Source organism: Rissa tridactyla, chromosome 14, assembly GCF_028500815.1.
Source record: "Rissa tridactyla isolate bRisTri1 chromosome 14, bRisTri1.patW.cur.20221130, whole genome shotgun sequence".
NCBI lineage: Eukaryota > Metazoa > Chordata > Aves > Charadriiformes > Laridae > Rissa > Rissa tridactyla.
Window position 1 is genome coordinate 9,254,779 of NC_071479.1, and position 27,909 is coordinate 9,282,687.

The window sequence follows — 27,909 nt, forward strand, 5'->3', positions numbered from 1 at the left end:
TGAGATGATCATGGGATGACGGAGCATCCCACCCAGGGATGCGCTGTGGGTGTAAAAGCAGGGAAGAGGGATCTTCCAGCAGCTCTTTAAAGGAAAATCTGTTCAGGAAAACGCAGCTGGGGCAGGCGGTGCCAGCCTGAGCCTCCCCCAGCTCCCGCGGCTGACCTGATTTTGCAGGAACCTCCCTTTTTTCTGCTCCGCTGCCCTTTTGTCTCCACACCCAGAGGATGCAGAGCCTCCTGGCCTATATTTTGGCTCTAAGATCAATATTTAAAATCCCCCCTCCTGTTTCCTTTGCGCAGGCGTGAGGTGTCTCACTTGCTGGGGGAGGCTCGTCTCCCAGAGACCTGTCTGTTCACCATTTCAAATAATTTCCCTGGTATCGTTGTTCTAGAAACAATTCATTAGGGGCCTATTATACGATGTTATACCTGCCAAGGTTAGAAAAGATCCCGCATGTGTGGTAAAATCGCGCCGTGAGCTGCACGTGCCAGCTTTTCTTTTTTGGTGTCTGTCTATAAATGTACTTTTTCCTCCTTTTGCAGAGCCGGACATTCATGGCAAAGCCCTGGGGGTGATGATGTTGCCTGGGATGGGGACCCCCAGCAGGGCTTGGTCTGGTGCTTAGTCACGGTCCCATAGTGGGAAGATGCTGCAGGTGGTGGAAAGGGGCAGTTTTGGTGTGTAGCAGCCATTCCCTCTCTCCTCGCCGCTGTCTGCCCCCTCTCCAGTGGCACACTTCGAAAATTGGGGCCAAAACCAGTGGCCAGGTCTCCAGGCTGAGAGCGGTCCCGTGGTGCTGGAGACCTAAAGGAGACGCGGTCCCCAGGGAGCTCATTAGGCATCGCCTTGGAGGGCTGTGGAGCCAGGGGCAGCTGGCAGCAGGGGCTGCAAACCCCATCCCCTGTTAGGTCTCCAGCGTGCAGGAGATGTCCTTCACCCTCCAGAGCCATCCGTCCCTGTGCCACCGGGGCAGCTCAGCCCCCCTGCCCGGCCATTCCCTGCATCGTTGCTTTGCAGTTGTCTTTTTCTCTCTGCAGGGAGAATAATTTCATCAAGGACTTCCCCCAGCTGGCTGATGGCCTCATGGTGATCCCGCTGCCGGTGGAGGAGCAGTGCCGCGGCGTCCTCTCGGAGCCCCTTCCCGACCTCCAGCTTCTCACCGGTACGAGCTGGCCCGAGACTGAGCCCCCTTGGGGCAAGAACCCCTTCTCCCACCCTGGATCCCAGCGTGGTCCCCGCGGAGCATCAGCATCCCTAGCGCTGTGGGGTCCTTCACAGCATCCCTCCTGCTTCCCTTGGGCAGAAGTAGCGTATGGGCTGGGTGAGTCCGCCCCGGCACGGCGAGGCAGCGTCTCCAGCCCTGCGAGCTCCAGGCAGCCGCAGCCATCGCAATGCTGGTCCTGCCAGCAGCCTGGAGACCCCATGGCACGACCGCTGGAGAAGGTCACCATCCCTGCTACTATCCCATTTCTCACCCCTGCAGCGTGTAGCAAAGCAATTCCTCGGTGTGAGCGTTAAGCCTTCCCTGGAGCATGGCTGCCGGGCCGGCAGGGGCTGAGCTCCGGCTTTTCCTTTGCAGGGGACATCAAGTACGATGAGGCGATGGGGTACCCCATGGTGCAGCACTGGCGGGTGAGGAGCAACCTCTACAGGGTGAAGCTCAGCTCCATCACCCTCTCTGCAGGTGAGGGTTTCTAGCGGCGGGGAGACTGCACATCTCCGTGAGCGGGCGGGTGGGTGGTGGTCTTCTGCCCCACGGCTCCGTCGTGCCGAGCATCTCACCAGCATTTCGCACCTCCAGGCAGTAGCTCGGGCTCCCAGCGCTGCTGCAGAGGCAGGCAGAGAGATTTTCCTCCTTTTTACAAGGCGAGGGGAAACTGAGGCAGGGAGTTCATGCGGCTCGGTTGCACAAACCAGGCGCTGGGGTCAGAGCCAGGATCAAGGTAATATGCAACACTGCAGGGAGGATTCGTGTGGGGGCGGCTGTGTATACGTCTATGTAAGAAAAACAGTAAGTTCTTGGAAAAAAACATGGTTTGAAAAGGACCCAAAGCGCTTGTAAATGCAGGTCATATAACGCAGGAGTCGCAGATGAAGAAGGGGCGGGCGGGAGGATCCTGCTAATGTCAAAACGTTTCACTTCCACGTTTTTATAGCTACACGTTTTGTTTCAGAAATGCTGAAACATTTTGTTGTGACCTGAAATGTTTTGCCTTTTCATTTCAAAACAGCATTTTTCATTTCAAAATCAACCTGTTTTTAAAGGGGGAAAGAAAAAAAAAGAAAAAAAAAAAAAAGACTTAGCGCAGACACGCTGCAAAGCCCCGGAACGAAGTAACCTTTTCAGAGCTGAACGAAATATTTGGGTTTGGCTCAAAATGAATTCTGCTAGCTTTTTTATTAAACCAACCTCCTCCTTTAATAAACCAGCCAACCAGCAAGGTAAGCTCATTTTGGCGACAGTTATGACGTATATTCCTCCAGTATGTTTTCCATTCCACCACTGAACCAAAACAATGATATCAGCCAGCTGTAAAGGATGCCAAGGCACCGTGCAGTCACCGGTGCCTCCAGGATATTTCCTCTCCATAGAGCAGTGAGGGTCCGTGTCCTTGTCCCGTGTCCCCTGTCTGCTCGGGCACTGCAGGGCTTTGCCCGGGAGATGCCCCGACCCTTGTGCACCCATGGAGCTGCCACCAGCCCCGTGTGTCCCTCCAGGCTCTCTCCATCTTTCCTAGAAATAGTTACGGGTTGTGCAGGCTATTCACACTGGGGATGGTCTGTGGGGCCATCTGTAATAGGTTACACCAGGAGAACATCTCTGGTTATGGTTACTGCAAAGGCCAAGCGCATCCTCTGGGGAGAGCGTTTGATGGTGTCCCAGCAGCCCGCAAAGCAGGGTGGAGCTGGTGGGTGTTTGTGTGTGCGGAGATGTGTGTCTGTGTCTGTGCACACACGTGTGCACGTGTCCATCCCCACAAAGTGGGTTTGGAAACACCTTAGGGAGAAGAATCACAGAAGGATGCCAGAGCCACAGCCTAGGGTAAATAGCAGGTTGTGGATTCCACAGGATCACGTAGACCTTGGAGGCAAGAGAGGAGGAACCGCACTTTGCACCCATGTGGGGACTTGTATGTCTTGAGCAGGGGATGTTCCGCGCCTCCTTACCCCAGGCTGTGGCTGGGCCCCTGCCTCGCCGCCCTGCTGATCCCCTGCCTCCCTCCCACAGGCTTTGCCAACATCCTGAAGATCCTGAACAAGGACAGCAGCCGGGAGGAGCTGCTCTCCTTCATCCAGCAGTTTGGCTCCCATTACATCGCCGAGGCTCTGTACGGCTCCGAGTTCAGCTGCACCATCCACTTCCCCAGCAAGAAGGTCCAGCAGCAGCTCTGGCTCCAGTACCAGAAAGGTGAGGAGTGCGGCGGGAACGGGCAAGGGCACAAATCCCGGTTATCGTTCGTGCTGTTTTCCATCCGTCAGCCCCTCTCCCCCGTGCACACACCATCACCGCGCCGGTTACTAGTTGCGGACAGGAGACTTGTACCAAAGTGAGTGCCTGGCAGCAGGAGATGGTGGCACATGTCCATGGGCAGCATCCCTGAGCCAGGGGAACCCATCCTGCCTGCTCCTGCCCTCCGGCTGCCGCACTCCAGCTCCGTCCTTCCCCAGGGGGACCCTCTTCACCACCCACTCCCGGCCGCGCCACGGTGGCCCCCACACACCGGGGGTACTCGAGGTCCGATGATGGAGGAGTGACATAATTGAGCTGTCTCAGAATGGCTTCGTTTTATTGCTTGTGACAATGACGGTCTTTAAGGAAGTGTATTAAATCAATAGCAGACTCATTGTGCTACACCATAAATAACGAGACACATCATTAAACAGGGCAATAAACTTCAGGACTTTGAAGTAATACAATTAGGTTATGTTTATAAAAACTCCCTTATCGCTGTAGCCTTCTATTTGCCAATTCATCTCTCTCCTCCAGGGAGCTGGGGATATTCCCCGGGTCTGATATTTTCCCGTGGAAAAACATCTGTGCTGTTTCACAGGGCCCATGGTAGGGCTGACGGTGACGGTGCCTCCTGCCCCGCGGGCGCTGCCGAGAGCCGCCTCCTCTCCTGGAAGCCGCGGATGGAGATTTGCTCCCTCCCACTGCCTCCCTCCCTTCCTTGCTTAGTTTTTCCCTCTTGTCTTTCCCGGCGCAGCTCATCTCATAAGTGTATTTATACTGCCCTATACTCGTCTGTTTGGGTTTTAAATAGCGATAAATGAAGTTTGCCGTAGCAATGCCCCTGTTTAGCAGGAGAAAGCGTCGGGGAGGTGTGTTGTTTCCGTACTCGCCATGTTATTAATCATTTGGGCCTGCTCCCTGCAATCCCTGGGCAAACGTGTCGGTGGGGCCAGACCCAGGGTGGCTCCACGGCCCCGGCGCCGTCACTGCAGATGCAGCGTTTCTCCAGAGATGCCGGGCGGGAACGAGAGGCGGATGCTGCAGTCTGAGCCCAGTGTGAGCATCGCCACTGTTTCACAGTGCTGGGACCGGAGGGGAGATGAACAGCGGCAACACTTGATCCAGTGGTGAAATATCTCCTGTTTCTGAGCCCCCACCTTCCCCCTGGCCAGGCCAAGTGGTGATTCCTGGGGCTCAACCACAAATCCCCGCGGTGGCAGCGGGCCTGAAGGCGAGCAGTGCCTCGCTGGCAAAATAATTTCCTTTTTAGTCCATGGTATGCATGGCCGAGGCAGGCTCCCTCGCTCCCCGCTGTGCCGGCCCCAAGCCACTCGCAGGGCTGCCCCGGCGCTGGGGGGTCCGCAGCATCCTTCCCCACCACCCGCCGGACACCAAAGCACTCCTGGGACCCCAGGGGTCCCCGGGGGGGTTTTACATGTAATGCCTTGGACATGAGCATTTCATTTCTCACCGTGCGGGAGCTGGGCACCAGGTGCTGGCTCCGACCGTCTTCTTCATTGGTGGCTACGTCTGTGGCTTCAGAAGCTGGTGGGGTTGGTGAGGTTGAACTTCAGAGCTGTCGTTACTGCAGAGGAGACCAGTGTTGTATTTAGCTCTTTGATGGCCAGAAAATGCTCTTGGAAGGACATCAGGGATGTGCAGGGCTCTTGCCAGTACCAGGGGAGATCGGCTCTGGACAGAGAAGAAGGTACCACGGGAAACCCAGGGCTCTCGCGGGAGGAACCCCAGTTAACTAAGAGAAAGAGCTTGCTGTTCATGGTAGATGGATTTTATTCCCAGCTTCTCCACTGATTTACCCTCATTTTGCCAGTGACATAAGGAGGATTTGAATAAATAGCTCCAGCTAGACAGTTCTGGATGCCTTCTCCACTCGGAAACAGCTCTGGCCCGCCGGGCTCCCCGCTGCTAGCCAGCCCGTTTCCGAACTGCTCAGAGAGCGCACATATGCATCATCTCTAATAAATACAAAAGTAAGGCCAGGATAACGGTAATTTGTTAGAGAACAAAGCGGGTCAGAAGAGGAGGGGGAGAGCAGAGTCTCGGGCTAATTGGCACGGCACCAAATATGATAAAAATGCACATCGCGGCGCGTTTGCAGCCTCGCACAAAATCATTTTAATATTTTAATCAACTTCATAAATCAATTGGCAGGCCTCGGGAGGAGGCCTCCGCCAATAACGTGCCCGATCTGCGCGTCGAGCCCTAATTGAAAACATGGTCTGGAAGAGGAGACGGCGCCGCTGGCAGCCGGACCCTTTGTCAAGCGCCGGGCCAGGGGCTGGCTCTCTGCCGAGGCTGGAGCAGCCCGAGACGTGGGTGGGTGTCTGCGGAGCTCTTCCTTCAGCCGAAGGGAGGAGAAAGGGATCCGGCTCTCGTCAGGGAGGGCAGAACGTGGGTGCCTTCTCGCCGCCTGGCCTCGGCGGGACGGGTGGGCTGCAGGCAGCGTTTGCAGCCTGCTCTGCCTGTAGAGATGCAAGATGTTCCTCTTCCTCCTGCTAGGAGATAAGGTGTGTGCTGGGGGAAGGCAAGGGAGCCTCCCGCCCTCATTCCTAAGGATTTGCAGGAGTGAATCCTGCAATGAGAGAGCCAGAGGCATGGCTGCGGCACATCGGGCACCGGGCTCCTTTCAGGGCAGACATGGACACATCCCCCAGGCTCCCTCCCTAGGAACTGCATTAGCCTGTGGGCAGACCAGACCAAACCCCAATTTTATTTTGTGCAGAGCGATTAAAAGCCCATTTTTGGGGCTGTTTGTTCTGTCTCTGTGCAGCCAAGCAATGCTTCCACCCCTCGGAGCAGCCTCCGAGCAGGGACCTTGAGATCGACCCAACCATTGATCCGTGCCACGGGAGCCCGCATCGGTTTTCTCCCCTGTCGAAGCCAGGATTTAATGCTGACGGCACCTCATTAAGTTTGTACCAATTGTGTGAGCATCTTCGTTTGGCAGCTGGGGCACACGCGGCATGGCCGGCCACCTCCTGTTGCATGTAAGAATGTGCTGGGTCTGGCCGGGATGGGGGGAACTGGCTTCGTTGCAGCCACTGTGGTGCCACGCTGTGGATTTGTGGCCAAGGCGGTGTCGATAGGTCGATAGTGCAAGGTCCTACACTTGGGTCAGGACAATCCTCGTTATCAGTACAGGCTGGGGGATGACGTGATGGAGAGCAGCCCTGCGGAGAAGGACTTGGGGGTGCTGGTGGATGAAAAGCTGGACAGGAGCCAACGATGTGCGCTGGCAGCCCAGAAGGCCGATTGCATCCTGGGCTGCATCAAAGGAAGCGTGGCCAGCAGATCCAGAGAGGTGATTCTGCCCCTCTACTCTGCTCTGGTGAGACCCCACCTGGAGTGCTGCGTCCAGCTCTGGAGCCCTCAGCACGAGCGGGACATGGACCTGTTGGAGCGGGGCCAGAGGGGGCCGCGAAGATGATCTGAGGGCTGGAGCCCCTCTGCTGTGAGGACAGGCTGAGAGAGCTGGGGGTGTTGAGCCTGGAGAAGAGAAGGCTCCGGGGAGACCTTAGAGCCCCTTCCAGTCCCTGAAGGGGGCCTACAAGAAAGCTGGGGGGGGGGGCTGTTTGCAAGGGCATGTAGTGACCGGACGAGGGGCAATGGTTTAAACTAGAGCAGGGCAGGTTTAGATGAGACATGAGTAAGAAGTTCTTTACAGTGAGGGTGGTGAGACACTGGCCCAGGTTGCCCAGAGAGGGGGTGGAGGCCCCATCCCTGGAGACATCCAAGGCCAGGCTGGATGAGGCTCTGAGCGACCTGATCTAGTTGAAGGTGTCCCTGCTGACTGCAGGGGGGTTGGACTAGATGGCCTTTAGAGGTCCCTTCCAACCCAACACATGCTATGATTCTATTCTATGATTCTGTGGTAACACCCCAGTGTGTTGGTGGCTGCCGAGTGGCGCTTGCACAGCATCCTGACTTCCTCTTTTTCTCACTCTGTCCCTGCAGCGAGTTGGCTGGGGTGGGCAAGACATTGGGAGGGGACATAGCCAGGACTGCCGACCCCACCTGGCTGCTCCACACTCTATAATGCTCAGAGGTAAAACTGGAGGTAGAGGCTGGGGGGTCAACCCACCACAAAGATACTCACAAAATGTAGAGGAGGAAAGAGCGATCCCTGTGTCCAGCACATCCACCTGCCAGGGACTTCAGTCCCTGCTGAAGGTTTATCAGAGGTCTGGTTGCTCTGTGGCCCCTCGGTGTGGCTGGAGGAGGAGGAGGAGAACTTGGCTAGGGAAAGGGAAGAGCTGCTCTGATAGCAAACTCTGACAGCCCCGGTGGGATTTCCCCAGGAGCTGTTCTAGCTTGCTTGTTCCCTCTGCGATACACAAAATGCAGAACAAATGTCTGTAAGTGCTCCGGCGCTTAGAGAAAATGGAGATGTTATCAGCAGTGATGTGGAGGGTCTCGTCTTGTCAGGCATTTGAGTGACATCTCTTTTCCTTCACACGGTGCAGACGAGCTGAGCTTCAGTGTGGGAGACTTCTGTTCTCCAGCTGGGAAAAGTTGGAAAAAGAAACGGTGTGCCGGTGGCGTGCTGCTGTAGAGGAGCACACAGGCTTGTGGGAGCTCCTCTCCTTTTCCCTCGCCACCATGGAGCTGGGGGAAGCCCAGCTGAGAGCGGGGAGGGATGCTGCTGGGCTCGGGATGTCCTGTGCACGTGGGGAGGACATTCAGAGGGTTTCACAACCCAGCTGTTACCTGGCTTTAGGTCTGCAGTGAGTCAAGTGTGGGGGTTTTTTGCATTTCCTAGAATCTCTAGGTAGGGTTTCCTCGGCTGATGTCACCTGGCCATGTTGGGTGCTCAGCAAGCTGAGCTTTCGAAGTGGCTGGTGCGGGTGTGAAAGATGTTCCCTCCCAGTAACGCCTCCTACATTAAAATAGCCCGGGGAGGGGCTGGGCCCTGACAGCTCCTGTCACGCTCCCCAGGGCTTTCTGCCCCCAGCCTCCCTGAAACTCCCCAGTACTTCCCAGTACTCTCCTCTTGGACCGTACGTTGTTGATTGCATTTACCTTTAGGAGGTTGCAGTTTTCATGCTTTCCTGTGAACTCAGCAGTTTAGACAAAAGATCTTCATAAAATACAAGGCACATTAAGGGTACAGCCTGGAGCTCTGCTAAGGTAGCAGTCCGTATTCTTCTGAGCAGGGTGTGTGGTTCCTTTCTGTCCTCTCAGGGTCTCATTCATCTCCCTTCAGGTTTGATACTGCCGTAACACAATTAAGATTGACCTAGTCCACGGGAACCTTTAGTTTTCATTTCCTAGACACAATCAGGTGCATTAAGAAAGCCGTAAGGGCAGCTTTGCATCTATTAAAGGAGATAATGGCTTTCCCTTAAACCTCCTTGATCAGAAGTAAAGCGTATAGAATTTCCCCGTCCTTGAGATCTGTTCCTATAAAGAACGACTCTATTACCTTTGTAACACTCTTACTTGCTTGCGGTTTATGTCATTATATTTATTTCAAAACCTCAGATTTTGACATTTTGTTCGGAGGAGGGAAAAACAATCTAGCTGGTTGCCGTGAAATTTAGTTTGGACTAAAATATGTGCTGTGACTCAGTCTGCTAAATGACCTTATGCACTGCTCATTGTAATCCAGAATTGCCAGGCAAGTAGAGTAATTAGTTGTGCAAAATGAAATAACTTTAAATCCTCGCATTGAGTAATGACCCAGAAAAATCACTTAGGCTATACAATAGAAAAGACTCGAAGCATCTGGCTTTATTTTTGCTTTTGTAGCTCTGCCCCCTTTGATTAAGAAACAGGCTCTCCCCCTCGCCCCTTTAGAAACCCCGGCTGTCGGTTGCTGCCCAGAACAAATGTTCGCAGCTTAGTTGCCGCTACCCTTCGAAATCATAACTTCTCATAAAGCGGCAGGCTGAGTCTAAACAGCATCAGCACGGCAGCAGTTCTGCAAGGATTGTGTATGTTTGATAAAGCAGCAACTGGGAGCTGTTTAAAGAGCTGCTTCGTATCATCCGAGATGAGCCCGAGTGCTCTGGTGAGACCCCACCTGGAGTACTGCATTCAGCCCTGGAGTCCTCAGCACAGGAAGGACACGGAGCTGTGGGAGCGGGGCCAGAGGAGGCCACGGAGATGCTGGGAGGGTTGGAGCCCCTCTGCTGTGGGGACAGGCTGAGAGAGCTGGGGGGGTTCAGCCTGGAGAAGAGAAGGCTCCGGGGAGACCTTCCAGCCCCTTCCAGTCCCTAAAGGGGAAGCTACAGGAAAGATGGGGAGGGACTCTGGATCGGGGAGTGTAATGATAGTACATGGGGTAACGGCTTCAAACTGGAAGAGGGTAGATTAAGATTGGATATCAGGAAGAAATTCTTTACTATAAGGGTGGTGAGGCACTGGAACAGGTTGCCAGGTAAAGCTGTGGCTGCCCCATCCCTGGAGGGGTTCAAGGCCAGGTTGGACGGGGCTTGGAGCAACCTGGGCTGGTGGGAGGTGTCCCTGCCCAGGGCAGGGGGTGGCACTGGATGGGCTTTAAGGTCCCTTCCAACCCGAACTATTCTATGATAAAAACCTCCACCCAGGCCAGCAAACCCAGCTGGGCAGCAGGAGCAGGGGACAACCTGCTGCTGACATACCGACGCCTTTGAATGCCGAGTGGCAAATTGCTTAGCTCTCCTTTGGTTCCGCCTAAATACACTGCTTCTAATGCAACTCTTTGTAGCGTTTATTAAAATTAACCAGAACCCTCACAGCAGCCCCACTGCCAGCCCCAGCAAAGGTGTCACCTCTGCAGAGGGGCAGAGCTGAGCCCCTTGCTGAGCAGGGACACGGGTGCTGTACCCGTCGGCCAGGCTTCACGTCCCCGTACTGAGCGCTCGGAGCCAGGGAATTGTGACCAGAGCTTTGAAACATCATGTATCGGCTACGGTGGAAAGTAAGATATTACCCTTGTGGGAGTATCAGCGTGAGTTAAGGTACGGAACTCTAGTATTTGTTTATGAGGTGGGTAGGGAAGTGTCAGATAAAGTTACAGGAGACCTGCCAAGGAGATCAGATTTATCCTCCACATCCTGACAGTGTAAAAGGGGTCTCGTAGCCATTGTGTTCCCAAGTCTAATCCCCACTGGCCATAAAAACCAGTCTGCCAGCAAAGGGAGGAGATGAAGTGTTTTTAATAAGAAAATGAGCCGTTTGCAATGCACTTTTAATTGGATCAATTTTTCCTTTATTACACGATCTTTAAAAACCAAACACATACATATAACCAGACAAGCTCTTTCTCCAGGTAGAGAGCAGAAGCCAAACTATTTCATCACAATCCTTAATTACTCCATTTCATCTCGTCTGGCAGACAATCACAACATTGTGTGGGGGCACCGCGGCAAGAAATACAGCTCCGCGAAATCATCTCGCAGTCACTGTCGAGTTTTGTCAGGGGACATGCGTACCCTGGGCGAGGGACGGCAGGTTTTCTTTTTTCCCTTTTCTGCCTGAAAACCAAGACTAGAAGAAGAGCCGCAGGCGACACACACCCCTAGGCGCCGATCGCAGTGTCCTGGCCCACCGGAGCACGGCAGGGTAGTGTTATTTTGCTTGAATCTCCGAGTGAGAAACAGATGACAGAAGCTTTGTTTGAATTGTGTAACCAGGAACAGGCTGGGGTAACCAACTGCTCAGTTTACTGGACCAGCTTTTATGGCCCTTCAAGCGCTCCAGGAAATGTTATTGCTAGTAGTGTGATGTTTATTGCAGAAAAAAAAAGAAATAATAATCCATTGGAACAGAAAATGACAGAGGTACATATTATCATAGATAATATTGCTTCAATTATTCAGGTCCACGGTAGCTTCCTGCTTGGAGCAGTTCTTAGAAACAGGAGAAATGTTCAAAAGAGATCAGTGGGAGAGGAACTGCCATTACCATAATATTGGGAAAAAATGCCTTGAGTTACAATGTAATTAACTGCAGAAGGGCCCAGTAATAGCCGTCATCTCCCAAAAACATACATGCGAGATGAGATTGGCTCCCTAAACTGCTGTTACATACCTTAGGCAACTTCCCCCTCCCACCCAAAAAGAGAAGCAGAGAAGGTAAATAATTAGGTGCGAGCTGGTAGCCTTGGCAAACACACAGAGCAGCTCAGGAGGGCAGGGGGGGTTCAGTTCCCTCAGGCTCCTTCTGCACCATCTACCACGCTGGTGTCTTAGCTCCTGCTCCTCTCCAAAAGCTTTTTCCAGCAAATTATAGGGGGAGAAATAGGAAGTTGCCCTGCTGGAGGGGCACCTCCATCACACAGCTGGGTGTTTGCCATGCTGGCCCTCTTCAGCGCTTTGGCTGAGCATAACAGGGAGAGAAAAAAAAAACACAAAATCCCACCAAAATCTGCTCTCGTCGCTTCTTCTGCAAAGCCTGTAACTGCCAAAAAACTGGCTGGGGCAGCAGCGGCTCTGAAGCGCACTTTCCTTTGCTGTTTCACTAGGGGAAAGTATATGGGAGCTAAAAAAAAAATCACCTGTTGCCTACATGTTGTAGCACACGTAGCAAACAATTTGCCGTAGCATGGCAGCCACCATAAAATCAGCTTTTATATTGTCTGTCGTGCCCCCAAATTTGCAACTACGTTGTTGATAGCAACAAATAAACGCACTGCAGTGTAACTATTATCTGTGGCAGATTAACATGCTACCACTGTGCCCTATTTAAATGCATCTTTCCTTCAATAAACTATTCTAGGCGAGCAGCACCACACTGAGGTACACATTTATCAGCCAGGAGAGTAGCACTGTGGGGGCCTTGGTTCACACAGCTGCAGTTTTGTGCTTCATTTGGCCCAAAGCCGTGATGAACATGAACTCTGGTGCCTGCTGGTGCCGTAAAAAAAAAATAACCTAAGGAATATAGTGTTTTGCTGTGCAAGGGAAAAAAAAAGGCAATGCACCAATGGACGTGCTTCCAAGTATTAAAAAAATAACAGCAAAATTGTTTTCCCCCCCGCCCCCATTCCCCATCTCAGGAGTGAGTAGTTTGCGCATACAAAGTGCAGATGAGTGGAAGCCTATTGCTAAATGCAATGGTCTGGAATGCAGAATAGTGAAGTGCAGGTGAACATACAATATGTTGCATTTAATCTCATTTACTACAATCTCCCAGTCTTATTCCCCCAGCCCTTTCCCCCCCTTCCCATACCTTCCGAAGACAGTTTTCAGGATACATGTAATAATAAAACAGTGAATATCAACTGTAGGTTTCCCGATTATTTTTTTTTCCCTCCAGTTCCCTCCCTTTTTACCCCCTTCTACCTAGCAGAACTCATAGTAGTAATAAAAACCCTGTTGCCATCAGAAGGCAGTTTTCTGGCTCAACTCGGTCTCCCATGATGGCACAGTACTCACTTCACATTGAACAGACACGGTTCACGAATGGCACAACAGGGGCGATCTCCTGAATACCAGAAAAACAGGGAGAGAAAACCCTCCCTCGTCAGTTTGAAAGTAAAGCTCCATCTCCGCGCAGTTTAAGAGGGCTATTTTGTTTTATGCAGTGCTGCAATCAGAAATTGCTTTCTCTAGTAGTTGCCCAGACAACTGCTACCCAGTTCCTTGTGAGTACCACAGCGAGAAGAGGATTGCCTCTTTAGTCCTCTGAGGGAAGGTGATTTAGAGCAGTCAGTCAGTGTTTATGGCACAAAGAAAGATGCAGCGGTTGAAGCTGGAAGTGTAGGAGATGTGGTGTAAGGAGGTGAGAAGGTTTATGGAGTGACCAGTCATTTACTCTGGTCAATACTCTCCCTTGCGCTTGTTCATTTTTACTGTACGGATTTTATATAAAAAAGAAGAAAAAGCAGACCACCACCACAGAAGCTATTTTGTTTCTAAACACAAAACATGACGGCCTCTGTGCCAAACCCCGCTTCGGTTATGGCACAATCTTCTGAATGCTTGACACCGGTTCCCGTCAGATTGCGCTGAGGCTGGAAGAATCTCTGCTGCCAAAAGAGGCTTTGCTTAGAGACATGCCTTTAAGGGGTGGAATACCTTCTCAGATGGTAACTGTAGATCTTAATGCAATGATCCCAACAGTCCAGCACCAGCAGCTGCCCTTTGGGAGTAATGGCGATACCAACAGGACAGGTGAGTCCTTCCCGGATGAGGATATTGTAGCCACCTCCTTTAGGAAAATGCAGGATTTCTTTCCGGCTGCTGTCAGCAACAATGAGGTCTCCCCTGGCATCGACACACATCCCAGCAATGCACCTGAAATCCTCATTCTCGGAGAAGAAGTGGCTAATCTGGCGTCCCAGCTGCCCATCCGGGCCGACGGAACCAATTGAAAAGCCTCCTTCTAAATGGTGTTCGTACTGCCGGTTTTCCAGGTTAAGCCCCAGCCCTTGAGTAAAGTATATGGTCCCTTCAGCGTCGCAGGTGACAAACTTGGGGCGCACTGCGCTACATAAACAACTGTACTTCACTACCCCCACACCGCGGTCCACCGTGAAACACCAGAGTTTGCCCCCTTCCACGTCGGTCACTACAAACTGCCCAGAAGGCAGGGCGGCAATGCCCCAGGGCTTGCTTAGCTGGCTCCGGTGACATGCCACGCAGTGACCATCCATGGTGTAGACCTTGACAGAGTTATCGTAGCTGTCAGTCACACCTATCAGGCCATGGCAGTTCATGGTGACAGAAAGGGGAGTCAAATTGGGCAAGTCTGCTCCAAGGAAACTCAATACAAAACTATCGATTCCGCTAGGGCTCCGGCGGATCTCCTTCAGAAAGCCCTTGCGGGTAAAAACCTGGATTCGGAAATTGCCTCGGTCTGCCACAAGCACCTCTCCTTGCAGGGTGACGTGTAGGCTGACGGGGAGATTAAACATCCCTGGCAGGCTGCCCTTGGAGCCCATCTTCTTGATGAAGTGACACTGCTGGATGCTTGTGGCTGCTTCAGGCATCCTTGGTTTGGCTGGTGAGGAATTTGGTGTGCAGCTGGCCTCTTCTTGCACCAAGTCAGGCTCCCGAAATGACACCGATGAGGATGCTGCAGTTTCCATGAGCGATTCCTCCACGTTAACCGTCCGGGGTTTCTTCACCACCTGACCGATCTGCAATGGTCCCACATGGCTCACCTTAAGGAGTTCAACCTCTTGAAGAGTCAGCTCCCTTGGGAGACTGTTTGTCAGTTCTGGTTCTTCCTCATCTGCTGCCTCCTCCAAGAGAGCTATATCTCCCTGCTTTATTTTGGCAAGGAAATAGTCACAGCGAGACATTATCTGCACTTCCGCTAAGTTCAGCAGATAAGCTTGCTCCTCCATTACCTGGTTATTTACCTTCTCCACTTCAGACAAAGAGGTGGTGAAGAACTTGCGTGACCTGGCCAGTTCTTCCTGGATCTTGCGCTCTTCTTTACTGTAATCTTGAAGAACTGCTTTGTATCTAGATTGCAGGTCTCTGGAAACACCTTCCAGAGATGCTTTTCTTTTCTGCAGATCACCCATCAGCTCCCGAAGTCTGGCAAGCCTCGTCCCAAATTCCCTCCTACGCTCTTCAGCAGCCTCTTTGATAGCAATGACTCTGTGCCCTTGGGGCATGTGGGATGTCTCCTTGCACGGCTCACATAAAACCAAGCTACAACTCTTGCAAAAGTGTCTTGGCAACCTTCTCCCACACACCTTGCACATGAGAAGACCCACCACTTCTGCCAGTCCAGTGGTGTCTATAATCTTCAGTACAGTAAGATTGTCGGTCAGCTGAGCCAAGCTTGTGATCCGCGTGATTTTGCTGCAAAAGGGGCACCGTATCCCATTAATGCTGTTTGCTAGGAGTTTTTCCAAGCACTGTTTGCAGATGGTGTGCCCGCAGTGTAAGAGCTTGGGTCTCAGGTGCTCCTCGGTGAACGACTCCATGCAAATAGGGCACTCCAGGACCTCTCGGAGTGCATCCGAGTTGAGATGAGGGGCGGCAGCCATGGCTTTCCAAGGCAGCTTTAGCTGGTGCAAAGTCTTGTACTCACATCTATTCCAAGGTGCTCCAATTCTGTCCAGAAAGAAAAAAGGAAATGTGATTTATGTCATCACCAGTAGTTACATGCAGTTTATTTCTGATTTATCACCCAACCCTGGAAAAAAGAAGCCCAGTTAGCTTTTCTACATTCGGAAAGGATGGATTAGTCATAGGTAATCTCAGAGTGGGCAAATTCCAAAACTAACTTGCAGCTCCTAGTGCGATAAATTATTCACTTGCAAAATTTATAAGTAGAACTAAAAGAAGTGTAATGGCAGCAATAAGGAAGCCCAATAGATATTGATGACTGAATCATCTCCTCATGGTGCCCATCTCCCGCTGCCAAGCCTCCGAGTTTACATAATTTACTGAAACCCAGGGAGATTAAACCAAGCATTCAAAATGTTGCACATCAAAAGAGGAACCAGATGGTGCAACGCTTTAGGACATTAATATATCACCTCTGGAGACCTGCATTCAGATGCGACATCAGATACGAACGAAATAAATGTGGTTGTTTTACTCTGCTTTTCTATATAGCCAAAATAAATTTTCAAGGTTTCGTACGATTGCCAGAAAGTGAAACTAGAAGGAATGATTTGTCAGCTTCCACTCGTTCTGGGAATGACTGTACCTACTGAAAACACACAGCAAAGATTTTAAACCAGTGTATTTCGTTAACCTCTGCCATGCTGCATCATGCTTCAGCATGCAAATTAAACACAGTTCGTCGCAGCAGTATTCTAGCAGGTATTAGCAATAATGGAGTTAACAGACAACTCCAAACATTCATTAATATATACTACAAGTGTTCACTATTAGTTCTTGAACTTAGCTTAATTGCGTATAATTTCTCCTTATTTCACAATCTTGCAGCATTGACCTCATTCTTGTATTCTGGTTCAGTTTTATACCACTCTGCTTGCCGTTCAGCTTCAATCCAGGTTTCTCCATCCTCACATCCCTCACAGCAGGGAGCAGATCCCAGCAGCTCTCTTGCTAAGGCAGCCATCCATTCAAAGGGAACAGAACAGGGTTCACATCATTAAGTTATTATTCAGTAGACTGGATTTCAATACCTTTGCTATTGCCTTGCTTAGCCATTAAAAGAAATGGGGAAGAAAACATTTCTTCTAGGGGGAGAGGAGGAGGAGGAAGCAGTTAGTCTTTAAAATGAAGAGACGGTCACAGAGGGATGTGAACAGACAGCTTTTTCTGAATAATGGCTGCATGCACGCAGCACTCTCGCTTCCCTGCTGGGTTTGCCTGCTCCATCCTCGGGAGCATTTCAGACAGAAAGGTTCACTGTATTTCAGTTTACCATTTGCTCAAGTGGAAGAAGAAAACTGCAATGAAGAAAAGTTCTTGATGTTCACACAGAGAAGAAAAAAATATTCATTTTAATTTATCAGCTGCAATTCACAGTCCTTAGAAGCCCACATTTCAGGAAGGGATTCGGTGGCGAAGCAGAATCTCCCGAGTTCCAAGCTGGGATCTGATCCTTGGCTCGACAGTGGCACAATAAGTATCACATCCCTGGAACCCAGGGAGCGGTGGCAGTCTGGGCGCGTGCTGCCGCTGGCAGTGAATACACTTCCCTTTATTCTTAGCATATATCTCAGCTGGGGAAGTAGAAGCCTGGGCACTGCCATGTACATCAGAAACCTTCCTCTGAGGGATGAAAAATCTGTATTTTAAAACGATTTTAAAAAATGAAACACAGGATACCAGATCCATTATTCTTATTTTCCTTGGAAATATGTCAAAAGACATGGTTAGGGAAGGATGGGGGAGCAGCACAGACACCAGATACACCAGAGAATTACACAAAGCGCCACCTTTAAAACAAGTATTTTCATTAAAGAACAATGGCAGAGTGGATTTTGTTTAAAGTTGGATTCGTTTTTTAGAAAGATGACTTGTATGACATTCTTTTCATATATAAACCCTTTTTATCAGAATGCCAGTATGCGCCTTAGTAATATGAAATTATTTTTACTGCTGCACTTTTATCTTTATCTTGCACTCGGTTGTGCCTTCATGGAAGTTTCCTTAACAGCGAGTTGTTCTTGCGTATCAGTCCCTCCCAAGGCTGATCCTCTGGCGCAGAGTGGGTTATTAGAGAAAGCCAAAGATGAGGATCAAGCTATAAAAGTCTGTAAATTATGTGAGTTTGGTCTCCTTATATTAAAAAAAAAATCCTGCCGGAGTTTCTTTTCTCACGCTGTAGTTTTTAGTTAGTGGTGAGACAACTAGTTTCATTTGTAATTCTCAGCTTGTGTCATTGTGGTGGGCTGACCCTGTCTGGACGCCAGGTGCCCACCAAAGTTGCTGTCACTCCCCCCCTCAGCTGGACAGGGCAGAGAAAATATAACGAAAGGCTCACGGGTCGAGATAAGGACAGGGAGATCATTCAGCAATTACCATCCCTGGCAAAACAGACAGGACTTGGGGAAATTAGTGTAATCTATTGCCAATCAAATGTGAGTAGGGTAATGAGAAATAAAACCAAATCTTAAACCCACCTTCCCTCCCTGCCCCTTCTTCCTGCGCTTTAGTCCCGATTTCTCTACCTTCTCCCCCTGAGCAGCAACAGGGGCCCAGGGAATGGGGGTTGTGGACACGTCTCTGCTGCTCCTTCCTCCTCAGGGGGAGGAGTCCTCACACTCTTCCACTGCTCCAGCGTGGGGTCCCTCCCACAGGAAACAGTCCTCCATGAACTTCTCCAACGTGAGTCCTTCCCATGGGCTGCAGTTCTTCACAAACTGCCGTGGCATGGGTCCCTTCCATGGGGAGCAGTCCTTCAGGAACAGACTGCCGCAGTGCGGACTCCTCCCTCCATGGGGTGACAAGTCCTGCCAGAAGCCTGCTCCAGCGCAGGCTGTCCACAGGGTCACAGACTCCTTTGGGAATCCACCTGCTCTGGTGTGGGGTCCTCCATGGGCTGCAGGTGGATATCTGCTCCACCATGGCCCTTGATGGGCTGCAGGGGGACAGCCCTCCTCACCAAGGTCTTCACCACGGGCTGCAGAGAAATCTCTGCTCTGGCACCCAGAGCATCTCCTGCCCCTCCTTCTCCACCGACCCGGGTGTCTGCAGGGCCGTTGCTCTCACATATTCTCACTCCTCTCTCCGTCTGCTGTTGTTCTTGCTGTTTTTATTTTTCCTTCTTAAATGTGTTACCCCAGAGGCACTACCACCATCGCCGCTGGGCTCGGCCTTGGCCAGTGGCGGGTCCCTCTTGGAGCCGGTGGCATTGGCTCTGTCAGACATGGGGGAAGCTTCTGGCAGCTCCTCACAGAATCCACCCCTCTAGCCCCCCTGCTATCAAAACCTTGCCACGCAAACTGCATACGGTTAAAATAATAGGGTAAAGCTGACAAAATTTGCCTTGTGACTTCTTCCTATAGCTTTTATGACAGTATTTCAGTGATGATGACAATGCCAGCAGGACAACACATGGGTTTGGGGTGTTTTTTGCTGAAGGCAGCTGCTGGCAGGGTCTCTGGCTCACAGCAGCGCCCAGGCGCTGGGGCAGCCAGCTGCTGCTGACTGACCCTCAGCCCCGGGGGGGGCGTGTGGACCCTCGTGAGGGACACACAGTGTTACCGGGACGCTCGGCTCGGTGCGAACGGCCGGTTTAATGGCAGGACGAGCCCCCTCACGCCCTCCCCGCCGGACCACTCCCCCCGCCGCGGCCGAGCAGGTGCCCTGGCAGGGGCCGGGGCAGAGCGCGGCCTGAGGGGGCACCCTCCGAGGGGCTCTTACGATCGGGGAGAGCCCGGGGGGTGCTGCCGGGCCCGGCCGCCCCCTCCCCAGCCCGCCCCGGGCCCGCGGCTGTGTGAGGAGAGGGGCGACCCGCCCGCCCCGCCGCCAGGGGGCGCCCCCGCCCCTCCGGGCCCCGCGCCGCGCCCTTACCTGCCCGCCGCTGCCCGGGCCGCGCGCGCCTCTTCCCGGCGTGCCCCGCGCCGCCGCGCTGCGCCGCGCCGCGCCGCCGTGACGTATGCGCTGCGCCGCAGAGCCTGCCGGGAGATGGAGTCCCGGTAGGAGGCCGGGGGCCGGGCCTGGGCCTGGGCCTGGGCCTGGGCCTGGGGCCGCCGAGCGGGGCGGGCGGGCGACGAGGGGTCGGGGGAGGCATAGGGGTTGCGGGGGGGAAGGAGAGGGCGCGGAGGGCCCGTTCGGCGGGCATGAGGGTCGGTGAGGGCAGGCGGAGGCCCGCGGGCCGGCCCCGGGCCTGGCCCCGGCGGGGGCTGGAGCAGGGAGCTGCCCGCACAGGGAGCGCCCAGGTAGGCCAGGCGCCGTCCTCCGTGCTGTTCCTATCGAGCAAAGTTAAACGAAAAAAAAGAAGCAGAAACATATTTTCTTTATTTATTTTTTTTTTATTATTTTATTACATGCCGTTTTGTCACACGCAGGTTGGTCCATGCCTTGACCCTGACCAGCTGGTACCGCTGCTGCAGCAGCCCCTTCCCTTCCCCCTGCCCGACCCTCAGATGGGGTCCTGAGCCCGGGTCCGGTTCTGCATCGCCGGCTGAAAATTTGTCTGTCTGAGTCCGTTTCATGAACTGTGTTGGAGCAGCCCGTGGACTCCCAGGACAAAAAAGGACTATTTTTAGGTAGAGAATAGCAAATGTAATCACTTGATTGGGTGATGCGCATAAATACCGTCAGTGAATAGACAGGCAGCTGCAGTTGTTTATGCAGGGCCTCGCTCAGGGCGCATCCTGGTTGATATTAATTCCTCTCCCACAGTGCCCCGATTCTGTGCTGCTGGCCTGCGATCGGTGCAGCTGCCGTGGCGCAGGCAGGGAATCAACAAACGGTTCATGGGGAATCGAGCAGTTACGGGGTTTGCCCTCGATCAGAAGAGAGCTTGTGTTGCCCAGTCATTCAACTCCTCTGCCCACGCCTGGGAGGTAGCAAAGGATGGCATCTCCATTACATTCGCGCAGGGCTAATGACAGCAGTCATTAATCATAGAATCAGTCGTTTCCCTCTTGCCTCTTCTCTCCTTCTCCTCATCTCTCCAGCCTTTATTTCTGACCTCTCTGCACGTCAGACGGGCTCTCAGCTGCCCGCAGGCTGGCAGCAGTAGCTGGAGGCCAAGGTTTCACAGCTGCACCATGGCTCTGCTCTGCGCTGGTGTTTCTCAGGGTTGCACTGCTGTAAGGGCTGTCGCTGTCAGTAATGCTGGGCCTGTTCCAGCTCAGCTTTCACTCAGCCATCATGAGACGGCTTTATGGATGGTGGAGAGACTGATTTTATTGTGACCCTGTGGGGCTGCACAGCAGATCGGGGGCTTGGGTCTTCCTCTGTGGAAGCTGGGAGAAGCCCAGGCCTGGGCAGGCAGGTCCAGGGGAACTGTGTCCTTCACACACCAGCAGTACTGCAGCTCCAGTGCTGCTGGCAGCATTGCTGGTCCCAGCAGCGTCCAGGCAGTATCCTGCAGTCAGGTGAAGGTCCAAAGGAGTTTGTTGCCTGGGGAGGAGGCGAGTCCTTGGTTTAACCGTTTCCTGTAAATCCTGCCTGTGGCCCCTCCGCCTGCATGCCAGGGTGGGAGCATGGCACAGCTGACTGCGGGACTGTGCCCAGGCCTTTCAGCAAAAGCCGCAACACGTTTCCAGTGCTGCTTGCTCACCCGCTCCAGCAGCTACCAACCAGCACTGAGGAAAGCACTAGCATAATGCAGCAATTCTTGCCACTTTCTGTTTTTGGTATTTTATTTTTTTTACTTTTTCTATTTAGAATAGAATAGTTCAGCTGGAAGGGATCTACACCCAACCAGTGATCAGGAGCAGCAGGGACCAGCAACGTGGGCAGCAGATGCACTCAAAGGCAGAGAGAGCAGATGCAAAACCTGACCAGGGTTGCAAAAGAAAATGAATGAGATTTACGGTCTCCTGTTTCCTGCTGTGCATCAGGCCCTGAGCAGCAAACCTCAGCAGGACCCATCCGGGCACCGGGAGTTCCCTGGAGGTGTTGCCATGCCCAGGGAGGGGACACGGGCATCAGCACTCCTGGCATCAGCAGGGAAATGCTTTTTCAGCCCCTGATATATTTTCCAGTGAATAAAAGTGGGTGTTAGCATTGAACCAGGGTGGTCTGGCAGATTTTGTGAGCGTGCTCCTGAAAATGAACAGAATGAGGGGAAAATAATGATGGGAATAAGAAAATAAGCTTTTAATGCATCCTGGGGAGAAAACAAAGGACTCTCTGGATTTGGTTAGAGGTGATAACAATGAGCTGATGATGTTACCCAGCATGTCGGAGTATGGGGACCCTGTGCCATGAGGAAGAAGGATGGGGAGGCTGTGAAGCCTGACCCCCTGGCAGAGTGACGTGTCCCGAGGGGCCATCCCATGCTGGTAGCGAGCCAGCCAGATGGCAGGGCTTGGTAGATCTTGGACATCCCAGGGGAAACAAGCGTGCGGGTGCATTGGAGCAGGGAGGGAGCCAGCTGCCCATGTGGGTCTTACACAGCAGCCTGTGGATGGTGGCAGCAATTTGGGGGGTCATGGAGCCGTCCTTATGGGGCTGTAGTGGCTCAGGGGCAGGAGGGTGAGCACTGAGATGCTGCTGAGGGTCAGATGAGCAGGGCAGGACTTCAGTTGCTCTTCTGAGAGCTGGCACAGGCAGCGAGGTGGCAGTGGGGACCCTGCAGGGCGCTGCAGAGATACTTCTTTGATAAAGCGAGCTCACCGGTGATGCCTGCACCATCCCCTTTTATAGAGGTTTATCAGTGGTCTCTAAAAGCCCTCCTGGCTTTTTTTCTTAATACCACAGGCTTGCAAGTCTGTAAATGTCTTGTCTGAAGCTGAGGTTAGTGCAGAGCCTGCCTGGCCAACCTGCGGGGAGAGGAGATGATCTGCCTCTGAATTCTCCCTGCCGGTACCTTCGGGATCAGTCGCAGGGCAGAGGGGCTCCTGCAGGCACGCAGGGTGACATGCCGCTGAGCCACAAGCACCACGGTGTGGCTCTCTGTCCACTCCTTGCGGCTGGTGTCGGGGCGCTGATAGTCTGCAGGGTTCTGTGTTTAATTGAGTTACGTTAATTGACTGGGAGCAGCAGTCAGAGCAGGAGCAGGGAGAGGGGCTTTGCAGCGGGAGGGTGATGGGGGCAGAGGCGGGCAGGCAGCTGGCAGCGTGGGGCTCTCTGGACATAATGGGGTCAGAAAAGGGGTCACAAACCATCACGTTTAGGAGGTTATCACATATTGGCACTCAGGGGTGTTACACATTTGGGTTGCCCGACTCGTCTTTCCAAAGTGTGGGATTCCCTGAAGGATGAGGCCCGGGAAGTCCCCCGCAGAGGGGCTGTGGGGTGACAGCAGCAGAGGGAGCGGTGGCCATCTCCAGCCCGAGAGAGCCATCCTCCCGCGGTGCCACGAGAGGGCAGCAGGTCCTCACGGACCGCGGTGGCCACAACTGCCCCGCAGCCACGCCGGTGGCAGGGCCCCACGCCGCCTCACCAGCTGCTCGGGGAGCTCGGCACTGGTCTCCCACTGGTGCATTTCTGCGGTTGCTTGCAAGCCCCAGCCTGAACGCTTCTGGGGTCTGCTGCGTCCCTCCCGGACAGGCTGTAGTCATGCCTTCACCCAGGCTTCCCACGCGGGATGCCATGTCACGGGACGCCTGCATTCCCCAAAAGACGGGTAGCGATTCCTAGGTGAGCCCTCCCTCGCCCCAGCCCACGCGTGAGCCCCGGGGATTTGGGCATTGCTGGGGGATTGGCACAGCCAGTCTGAGATGCTGCGGCATTCCCTGGGCAGCAGCAAGGGCTGTCACCCCGCATCTTGGACACGTGGATGCGTGTGACAGAGGAGCACTGCTGGCTCCCTGGACATTGCTCTCACAGTAGCCCTGAGCAGGGCTTGCCCATGACTACCAACAGTCAGCATTAAATCTGTCCAGACTCTTCCCAGACCTGTTGGTTACTGCACTGACAGTAACTCACTGCAAGAGAAATTCTCAGGCAAACACATCTATTGATTTTCTTTCTAACTCCCTTTCAATGGATTTGCCAACAAATGGGGTATTATTCCACCAGGTAATAAATGGGCAGCCTGTGCCAGGGATATGTACTGGCTGTAAATCCCTGCTGCCCTGCTCGTGGTGGCAGTAGGTCTGTCCAGTCCAGGTGGTGTAAAGGGGAAGCAGACCGGAATTATATCTTCCTTGCATGAAATGCAAAACCCAGGTTGGTGTTGGTGGGGTTAACCTGCTGAGCCTGGAGGAATCCCTACCTGGGGCTGTTCTGACATTCCCTCTGCGGCTTCAGCCAGAGAGCCTTCTTCTCTCCTTGTTCCAAGCTTTTCTGCTGTTGAAGAGCCACCACATCCTACCCCTGATGTGGCTGCATTCTTGTGGTGAGTGGAGCAATTCCCAGTTTTGGAATGACTTGGGATCTTTTGGAAGAGGCGCTGTATAAAATGCTGGACCACTAGCAAACCCATTGGCTCCTGGGAGCTCTCAAGACAAAACAGCACTCCAATACAAAAGAATTAGGTGTTATGCTTTTGTTATTGTTATAGTAGTGGTGTTATCGTGCTTCCCTCTTGTCCAAGCACTAGGAGGTGCTGCTGGTAATGCTGGAAGTGTTTCCCACATCTGCAAGTGCTGCATCCCGAGCGGGGACCCCTGAGCGCTGTGCAGGCTGTCGCCTCGTGCTGTGGGGTTATTAAATCCTGGTGGAGCACGGAGACGGAGCCAGGCACCCCAACAGGCGAGCGGTACCTCTGCACACCCTGCGCTGCTCAACCTCCCTTTCTTACGCAAGGCTTGACGCCTAGCGGAAGGCTGTGATTTTATTTGTTCTGTTGTGTTGTTTTGGTTTTTGTTTTTTAAATACATATTTCAGACAAACAAACAAACTAATAACTCCCACAAGTTGCCGTGATGCGTCTAACCACATCCGCGGTGCTGTGCTTCCAAACAGATGTTGCCAGGATTCAACTGAGTCGTCAGCAGCGTTAGCGAAAGCGTGTTCAGATGCAAGGGCTGATAAGGAATCCCTCTGTCCTCGCTGCTGCTGCGCTGCAGCCCCTGCAGCCAAACCTCATCCTCCTGCCAGCACGGGGACCTTTGGAGCACCCCAGCAGCGGCCACCTGCAGAGCCTTTCCTTAGGTGTGAAGCGGAGGCTTTGCAAGAGCAATCTGAGTGCGCTGGGAGGTTAATTAGTTCTGCATGGGGCTCGTGCAATGTGGACTTGAACGCTAAAAGTGGGTTTACTTACCCTGGACTGGACCCAGCTTGCAGCGAAGACAACGGGAGTGTTTCTGTTGGCTTCGCTGGCAGCTGGAGATGGCATTGCAATGGTACGTTGCAGGGTCTGGTTCTGATTCTCTCCAATCCAGCGGCAAAAGCTTCCTTTGACTTCATCAGGAATAGGGTTGGGCCGCCCCATATTTTCGTTCGAGAAGAAGCCAGTCAGCTGGGCCTCAGCGCTGACGAACGCTGTGCAGCGACTAGGTAATAAAAGCCAGACCGATCCTCCAGGCTTATGCGGGGTTTCTCCAGTCGTGGAGAAAAAACTGTCGGGTTTGCCGTGGGGAGAGCGGGCTGCCCCCCAAGCCCCCTCCTTGTGAGCAGATAACCAAAACTCATCTCACAGGTAGGAAGCAGAGAGACAGAGGGACCTCAGTCCCTTTTCCCAGGCTACAGGTACAATGGCAGGAATAAAGGGAGTGTGTTTTAGGGGAAAATACCTCCCAGATATGAATAACTTCTCTGTGAGATGCTGCAAGTGATGTGGGTGGGAAGAGAAGGAAGTGCAGTCTCCCTCAAGGAAATGGCCAGCTTTCTAGGGATGAGCACAGGCCTGAAGGCACCTGGAGCTGATGCTTTCCACACCGGAGCAAGCAGAGGAGGAGCAGCGGTTCCTCCTCGCTGCCTCTCCCCGGCCCTGGAGGAGCTGGCCCAGAGCAGGGTGTGCAGCTGGCACTCTCAAATAGGTTTGAATAGCAGAAATGGGGTGATTATTTTGTTAGGACTGTACTTAAGCCCCCAAAGCTTGTTCCACAAAAACTACCGGGAATTGCTATCCAGTGCTGATGACTTCCAAGTGCTCGTCTGGATGAGAGCTGGCAATTTGGCAGTGAAGCCCGTCTCCCTCTGCTGAGCCACGTCCTATTTCATTTTCCTCCTTTGGAGTTTTACCCAGAGCCTTTTCAGTACAAGGGAACACCGTGCATCCCTTGCCAGCAGGCTGAACCAGTAAGCTCGGCTGCAGTAACCCGTTGTGTCCCCAGGAATCCAGTCTGCAAAGCAATCCTTTTTCCCAAAGTGACTGGAGCTTCAGCTGTTATAAAGAGGATTACATGCAGAGAGCCGTTTCCACCTTACCTATGAAGTCTGCTCTGCTGACAAGTCTGCCCTGAGTCACCAGGCTCCACGGCTAATCTTCTTTTGTTGAGTGCATGGCTGCTATGGAAGGGGAGTTGCACTACTCACATGGTTTTCTACCTTACTTTATTTGCGGACCTCTGTGCTTTTCCCTGTGCAGGTCCATTTGGTGAGGCTGCTCCTGAAATGGCTTTGCTCCATCTGGGTTTCTTTCAGGAGGAAGGAGGAACCTTCATGCCAGTCCCTTTGGGGAGCTCTTAAAACCACCAACACCGGTTACAATGCCCTTTCCTGTCACCAATGGGCGAAGGAGGTGGTGGGTGGTGCGGGATATGTTGGACGAGCACACGCTCATTTTACTGTCTTCCTAAAGGGGCTGTGTTGTCAAGGTGGACGCTGGTGGATGGTTCTCCATGTCTAGCCCACCATTTGCAGGGAAGCCATGTCCTCTCCTTCCCCAAGGTGACATGTCTGGTGGAGCATCGCTGCATGGAACTTCCTCTGTATTTCTGGACGGGGCAGCAATGCAAACACTTGAATCTAAGCTCTTACAGCTGTAGCAGTTGGGGTGTCCCTCAGCACGGGGCGATGCAGGGACACTGGAGTTAGCACTCTCCTGCGGAGGGAAATTCTTGCTCAGAAGTTTATTTTGCTCCTTACTTGCCTCGGCTTGCTCCTTGCAAACACAGACCGTAACCGAGGAGGACCAAGGGCGGTTGCTCTTCCTGCTTATTCATCCCACTCCTTGCTGCTTGTTTGTACTGGAAGAGCACCTGAGCCCACGAGCGTGCCCTGTGCTTTAACGCGGAGAGGATGGGTGACACGGGGGGAGAAGCACAGAGCAGACAGCTTGGAACGGAGCCTCCAACAAGGCATTCCCAGAGCACTGCTCCAGCAGCTGGACCATGCTGCCTATCCAACCTCGGCTGTCTCCACATCCTCTTCCAGGTCTTGGTGGACGCCTGTATGTGCAATTTGAACAAGGATTCTCAGAAAGCCTTTTAGAAAGGCTTGAAACTGTGTGCCACATTCCAGACAAGCCTTAGCTAGGCTGAGGCAAAGCCATAGCTTGTGTTAAGGACTCATCCAGGCATGTGATGCTTGTGGTCTATAATTCTTAGCTATAAAGCCAATAATTCAGGAAGGAAGGTTTGATATCCTATTGCCAATCGTGAGATAACTGATTCCACTTTCTCTTCAGCTCTGTGTTCATGTTGTCCCTTAAAACCTGGCTCCAAAACTTCCTTCCCCTGCTGAAATCACTGCGTGAGCTCTGGTGAAGAAGCTTTGCAGCCCAAAATGCCGTTGCCATCTCCTTCTTTCTCTTCTAAATGTAGTTTAGTAGCGATGTTAAAAAAAATGTTACTCTTACCCAGAAGCAAGCAGAGGCTCATGGTATCGCCTTGTAGCTTCGCTCTTTCTGAGCCACCCGGTTTATCATGGCTTCATAGCTTTCCCTTACAAGGCTTGAAGTTGCCTGGAGCTGCTCATCCAGAAAATAATCTCTCCAAGAACCAGCTCCAGCTCTCGTTTTCCATGTCTGGGTACACCACTGCCTCCCTAGGTGTTGAGGCATCTCCTCACAGCCTTGTTTTAATTTATCATAGCAACTGCCCCCCTTTTATCCCACTGAAAGACGGATTGATTGGAATTTGCTCATTCTTCCTGTGACAGCTTTGATCCTGCACACAGAAGCATTCCCTGACAGCCAGACAGGGAAGGGCTGTCCCTAGCCTGAAGGGCTCGGGGAGTCATGAATGAATACTGTGTTTACTTGTATTTCGAACTGACTACTGCCGAGCCAGATAGCTGCATGTCACTGCAAGCCAAGGGCACTGAGACAATCCTCGTTCCTCTACAGCTCCTTCTTGGGACTGGGAGGTTGTTGTTGGAGGCAACAACCATCCAGCTCATGGTCTTGGGAGCCTCATTCAGGCACAGGATGGAGAATGGCTTTTTTTCTGTAGGTCTATCACCAGGTTATGAAAGCTGGGCCTTCCTTGGATCAACCCAAGAGGAGTGTCTATAGATAGAGAGTTTAAGTAGAAGTGTACAGGACAAAGATGGGAGTTCTGACTTCTTTGCTCAGGGGATCACCAGGTCCTTGTCCTTAGGGAGCGTTTGGAC

At 52.7% G+C, this 27,909-nt stretch overlaps 2 protein-coding genes across 6 annotated transcripts in view; one reads left to right on the plus strand and one right to left on the minus strand.

Moving 5' to 3' along the window:
• The window catches only part of ASTN2 (astrotactin 2), a 373,499-nt gene that overhangs the window by 238,264 nt on the left and 107,326 nt on the right, over nucleotides 1-27,909 (plus strand). The window contains 3 exon segments of the mRNA XM_054220714.1: nucleotides 1,041-1,165; nucleotides 1,583-1,687; nucleotides 3,233-3,412. Of these exon segments, the coding sequence (XP_054076689.1) occupies nucleotides 1,041-1,165; nucleotides 1,583-1,687; nucleotides 3,233-3,412 (410 nt within the window).
• TRIM32 (tripartite motif containing 32) lies at nucleotides 10,648-19,489 on the minus strand. 5 transcript variants are annotated; one of them, XM_054220715.1, is made up of 3 exons: nucleotides 19,360-19,413; nucleotides 16,325-16,440; nucleotides 10,648-15,474 (listed from the first exon to the last, which is right to left on the minus strand). In XM_054220715.1, exons 2-3 carry the CDS (start codon nucleotides 16,393-16,395, stop codon nucleotides 13,464-13,466), a joined length of 2,082 nt encoding a protein of 693 aa, XP_054076690.1. In that variant the 5' UTR covers nucleotides 16,396-16,440; nucleotides 19,360-19,413; the 3' UTR covers nucleotides 10,648-13,463. The 5 variants fall into 5 exon arrangements, with proteins under 5 accessions (XP_054076690.1, XP_054076692.1, XP_054076691.1 ...); XM_054220717.1 differs by having other exon boundaries at nucleotides 16,325-16,436; nucleotides 19,360-19,380; XM_054220716.1 differs by lacking the exon at nucleotides 19,360-19,413 and adding an exon at nucleotides 18,015-19,089.

Bases quoted from the DNA above. Each gene is read 5' to 3' on its own strand.
- TRIM32 (XM_054220715.1), bottom strand. From the start codon at position 16,395: ATGGAGAAACCTGGATTGAAGCTGAACGGCAAGCAGAGTGGTATAAAA. The intron at 15,475-16,324 runs GTCAATGCTGCA...CTTTCTGGACAG, and splicing joins AACCAGAATACAAGAATGAG to AATTGGAGCACCTTGGAATA.